The sequence below is a fragment of the Leptonotus elevatus genome, chromosome 12 (assembly GCF_054856555.1).
Source record: "Leptonotus elevatus isolate MCC_2025b chromosome 12, RoL_Lele_1.0, whole genome shotgun sequence".
Classification (NCBI taxonomy): domain Eukaryota; kingdom Metazoa; phylum Chordata; class Actinopteri; order Syngnathiformes; family Syngnathidae; genus Leptonotus; species Leptonotus elevatus.
The window spans coordinates 22,903,562-22,909,046 of NC_141250.1; the positions used below are offsets into that span (position 1 = coordinate 22,903,562).

At 43.5% G+C, this 5,485-nt stretch overlaps 1 protein-coding gene across 1 annotated transcript; it reads left to right on the forward strand.

Annotated features, from left to right (window-relative positions):
• The first annotated feature begins 784 nt into the window (after positions 1 to 784).
• On the forward strand, positions 785 to 5,402 carry esd (esterase D/formylglutathione hydrolase). The gene is made up of 9 exons (XM_086090390.1): positions 785 to 922; positions 1,871 to 1,938; positions 2,052 to 2,140; positions 2,959 to 3,057; positions 3,136 to 3,260; positions 3,338 to 3,457; positions 3,838 to 3,936; positions 4,177 to 4,344; positions 5,225 to 5,402. The coding sequence occupies exons 2-9, from the start codon at positions 1,871 to 1,873 to the stop codon at positions 5,303 to 5,305; spliced, it is 849 nt and encodes a 282-aa protein (XP_085946516.1). The 5' UTR covers positions 785 to 922; the 3' UTR covers positions 5,306 to 5,402.
• The last annotated feature ends 83 nt before the right edge of the window (positions 5,403 to 5,485 follow it).

Here is a 5,485-nt window from a genome sequence, read left to right on the forward strand (position 1 = left end):
CGGGTTTCAAGTTCGTCTTACAAATGAGGGTTTTCAAGTCTCGTTTGAAACTTTCGCTGTGTTGACCACCTTGAGTTGAAACAAGGGCTCCAAGTCCTAATTTGAAACCCAACCCCAGTTTAATACGCGATCTTGAAACTCTAACAAACACTCACAAAGAAAAAAACAACAACCTTAATTATGTTAATCACACTCATTTAAAACCCTAATCCTGGTTAAAAACCCAAACCAACGTCCATCCCCATTTTTCTTCAACTTTTAAACTTTCAAATGCAACAGAGTGTGCGCGCGTGTGTGTGTGTGTGTGTGCGTGTGAGAGTGATGGACGGAATGACCTCCCACCCCAGGGTGCTTAACTCAAGGCCCCTGAGAAAGTTTATTTTGCTTTGGTGGCGCCCTCGTGTGGCTGAGCCTGGATGCGCCGTCGTGGCTCTTTCGTGTCCCAGGCATTTATCGAACTCACAAATAATAATACTAATAATGGTAATAATAATAATAATAATACACATATGAAAAAAATCCAGAGTTAACTGTCTCCAAACACATCTTCAATAATCATTTTGAAGGCAACTTCAAGTGGGAAAGGATTTGTTTGTCTGTTGTGCTAAGTTGTCAAATTGAGAGTGGACACTGTGAGGCGGAAGTGCTAACCAGTCGTTCACCCAACTTCTACAATTGGGTTAAGTTTCGAGTGTATTTAGTCCATCAAAATAAAACTACTGTACTTGAGCTCTACTGCCATCTGCTGGCCGGACAACATTTTCTCAGCTGCGACGTATATGGGGCGGGGCTGACGTGTGACGTCACGACGTCATCCAGAAGCACGCAACCTGACTTGTGGACTCTTGGCTGCATGTGTCGAAGCTAAAAGCGGACATTTCCAAGCCACACGCTGACAACAAAAATACGACATTTTATCAAGGTACGTTCCAGGCGGCTGAAAGTCGAACGTTTAACGTCATGCCCGAGCAGCGAGGCGTTTATTCACACAAGAAGCTAACTTTTTAGATGCAGCGCCCACCGAAGTAGCGCCCGGTCCAGTCCGCGCGACACTCGCTCTGAAAACTCGCCCTTTTTCGTAGTTTTGCTGCTTCTCAACCAATCTCACTCGTTGCTCGGCGAAACTCGACGCTGGTCGCCTTCTGCAAACGATTCTCGGCAATTCGGCGGTGCTGCGGCTTTTCTATTTGCGCTACAGATTGCTTGAATGTATCGCTTTGCAAGACAATCAACCGCTATTTTTGATCGGCCGCTCCACTTGCTAAATTGTTACAAAATGTTCATAAATAAATGTTGTTTATGCGACTCGCGGGCCGACATTGCTCGTCCCAGCTTTGCACCTGCCAACGCATTTAAAGGTGTGTAGTCCAAGGTTAAGGTCACACGCTCACAACATTGTTATATCAAGTCCAACATCCAAATTAACTCTATAGGTAATTATAGCAATAATAATTCCTAATAATACCAATGCATATATTAGTGGGGACTGGGGTCAAGTTAAAAAATATGCACAAGTGCACAGGTTCAAAAATGAAGCAGCAATGTAAAAAAGAAAAAAAAAAGCACTATTGCTGTCACCGATGTCCAACATGAAACGCTAATGACACTTAGTGGCAGAAAAATCACCAACGCAAATCAATGTTTCACACTCCTTTTTACACAACATTACATCTTTTTAATGTTAATGTCAAATAACTTTATGAATGACTATGAAATTACTCTATCAATGAGCTAAAAAGACAATATTTGTATTAGGTTAACACACACATATATATATATTTTATAATTGTTTTTAAATATATTTTTTTTGGGGTGTGTGAGAAAATGTCACCAAAGCTATTATTAATGTCGTGCTCTTCTTCACCATCAGATGGCGCTCACTCAGGTGTCATCCAACAAGTGTGCGGGAGGTTTCCAGAAGGTCTTTGAACATGACAGGTGAAGCGTCTTGTCGCTAACTTTCGCTCGTAGCTGACACGGCCCTCTTGGTGGTCTCCGTCTTGGTTTTTGTCTTCTTCTTCATGTTGTTGTTGTTGTTGTTGTTTCTGCAGCGTGGAGCTGAAGTGCAAAATGAAGTTTGCCGTCTTCCTGCCGCCCAAAGCGGAGACGCACAAGTGTCCCGTCCTGTACTGGCTCTCAGGTTTTTGGCTTTTGTTTGGGTTAGCCAGTTGAAACTTTTAGGCGTTCGCTTGTCCCCAAAAATTCCCTATTTGGTCAACTGACGTGCAATGTGTTGGGCTCCCTCTAGTGGTATAAAAAGGACTTTACAAGTACAGTTCAACTTTGGTTATTGTTTTGTTTCACTTTCTTTGTGCAATACATTTTAATTGCTATCATCAATATTTTTCTATCTTTAGCTCAACTTTATTTATAGAGCACTTTAAAAAGAGTTGTGTACTTGAATTAAATGTCAAATCTAAAACCAGCTCAAAATGTTGGAGGGAAAAAACTCATTAGGTTATTGTGACTTTTATGCTCCCTCATAATACTTTGGATTTTCATCGTTCAAATTTGGCCCAAATTCACGTCTTCCGGGGTATTCATCGTCTGAGCCCACATTACTGACATTATTGGCACAATTGAATGTTCAATGTCAACTTTTCATTTTCAATGGGACTGACATTGAACTTTTTCGACGTCTCACTTCCGGGTTCAAGTGTTCTTTTTATTCATTTATCTTTCAACTACAATAAATTCATGTCATTTTCAGTTTTCACATAATTTTTTTTTCAATTTTCGTCTTTAGCATTCCGCTTTCAACATTCCCGCCATTTCTGCAGAAATTGCACTTAGTCAAGTTTGAAAGAATGTTGCTTGCTTTATTCCCCCCCCCAAATGAGCAATGTTATTTTATCGGCCAGATAAATGAAATTTGCGATGAAATTGTGACAGGCGAATGTCAGGACAGCTGGTTTAGTTGTTTGTTTGTTTTTTTCCGGGTCCTGCGTTGTGTGGCAGGCCTGACGTGCAGCGAGCAGAACTTCATCACCAAGGCGGGAAGTCAGCTGGCCGCGGCGGAGGACGGCATCATCGTCGTCGCGCCCGACACCAGCCCACGTAGGCTCACGTGCACGTCCGCGCGCGCGCGCACGCACGCGTGCACGTGTGTGACGTTTGGCCACGTGTCGTTCGCAGGCGGCTGCGGCGTCGAGGGCGAGGACGACAGCTGGGACTTGGGCACCGGCGCCGGTTTCTACGTGGACGCCACCCAGGATCCGTGGAAGAGCAACTACCGCATGTACTCTTACGTCACGCAGGAGGTACAACACGACAACGCCGTCCTCAAAACAAACACTGACGCTGGGATGTTTTCGTTTTTTTTTGGTGCCGCCCTCAGCTGCCCAAAGTGATCAACAGCAACTTCCCCGCCGACCCCGAGCGGATGTCCATCAGCGGCCACTCCATGGGCGGCCACGGGGCGCTCATCTGCGCCCTCAAGAACCCCGGGAAGTACAAGGTGGGCGCCACAAACGTGGCTTTACACCAACAAGCGTTTGCTTGTCAAGGGTTCCAAATAATCCACGTGGACCCTTTGATTGGCCGATAATATCCAATCCCCGCCTTTAGAGGCGGGACTTTTCCAGCGCTTTCCTTTTTCACGCAGCTGCTGTCCCACGTTTGACAAATTCTTGGGTTGACCTCAACACTCGAATCTGTTTTGGTGGGGAGGGGCTGCAGGAAATAGTATATATAACATTTGGAATTTCATATTTCATCTATTTTTATCACGTCCTTGATATTGAAGAAGAATTGATATTCCATAATTCATCGACATTGGCAAAAATGGAAATTGACTGTATTGAAGAAATTGTAATGGCTCCATTTTGTTCTGGTCAGGCCGTGTCTGCGTTTGCTCCCATCTGCAATCCCGTGCAGTGCCCGTGGGGGCAGAAAGCGTTCGCCGCCTACCTCGGTCCTGACCGCGCCGCCTGGGAGGTAAAAGCGCCGTGACCTTTTCCTGAGCGCCGAACCTTCCGCGCTCGCTTTGGTTTCGCTCATTCACTGGCAACGTTTGACTTGACGACTCGCACCGTTTTGCGGACTTGCACGAGCGGCAGCCAAGAGGCCAAAGTTTCCAGTCGAGGGAACCGAAACGTCTTTGGCGGTGAATGAGCGAATCCAAATTGCGCAATTTGCTGCCAAGACTAACGCAGCCTCGCGGCGACCTCCCCCAAGGCCTACGACGCCACGGTCCTGGCCGCCGGCTACTCGGGCCCGCAACTGGACATCCTGCTGGACCAGGGCCGCGACGACCAGTTCCTGCCGGCCGGCCAGTTGCTGCCCGACAACTTGATCGCCGTCTGCTCCGACAAGAAGATCCCCGTCGTCTTCCGGCTGCAGCCCGTCAGTCAAATTCAGACCGCCGAGTCGCACATTGCTGCAAAATGGAGTGGATCCAAATCAGACGTCAATTATGAACTCATTATTTTAAATTCATTTTGACAACACACCAATACTAAATGTACACATTCAATTGTCTCATTAATTGACAATAATTCTCTCCTATATCCATTTATTTGATCAACTGCTTCATACTCACAAGGTATATTAATAAATAATTATCCTGGAATGTTAGCATTAATTCAATAGTAATTTAATGAGAAACTAAATTGGTGTCAATGTGTAACAGTGGATCCTAATAGTAAAATATTATACTAATTATAAAAATCAACTAATTTAAGGATTTTTCCGTTTATAAATGTCATTCTTTTTTGTTCATTGACATTAAATCAATTAAGAATATCTGTAAAATGAATTGTAGGAATACAGCAGTTACCAATTATTTAATGAATAAAAGTATTCATCTAAGTTTATTACTTACAAGAAAGCCCAATTTAATGAGAGTATAAATACTTGTAATATATATTATGGTAATATTTGTACTCATTCATTCACATTAGGTTGTCATATATTATAGCTGTGTTTAATTCATTTTAATGTCATAAAATACCAAATCAATTAACCAATTATTTAATGAGAAAAAACCCCACATGTAACGAGAAAGAAAAAAAAGTTTTCTTAATCAAATGTAAATATTTTTGCTTAACATGAAATTAAACAAAGTAGTGATCAAAATGCACAAACTTAAAATATGAAGACGTTTTAAGAATGTTCTTCAGGAACAAGAAGTGGCTTGAGTTAAAAAAATGGGTTTTCAAAAGGCTGCTATTCCTCCCTGCCTGCAGGGGGCAGTGATCACTTACTGTGGATTCTTCTCTGGCAGGGTTACGACCACAGCTACTTCTTCATCTACTCCTTCATCAACGATCATATCAAGCATCACGCCAAGTTCCTCAACGCCTGAACAACTTCTCAGCACTGCAGCCAGCGAGCCACAGTTAGCATGTTAGCATGCTAACGCATCTTTTGTTGCGCAATAAAAAAGTTCTGCTTCTTCTTCATTGGATCGGTGTTTGTGTAGCGCCCTCTAGCGCCAAACGAAAAGTGCTGAAGTGGTTTGGGAACAAAAGAATGCCGAATGCGG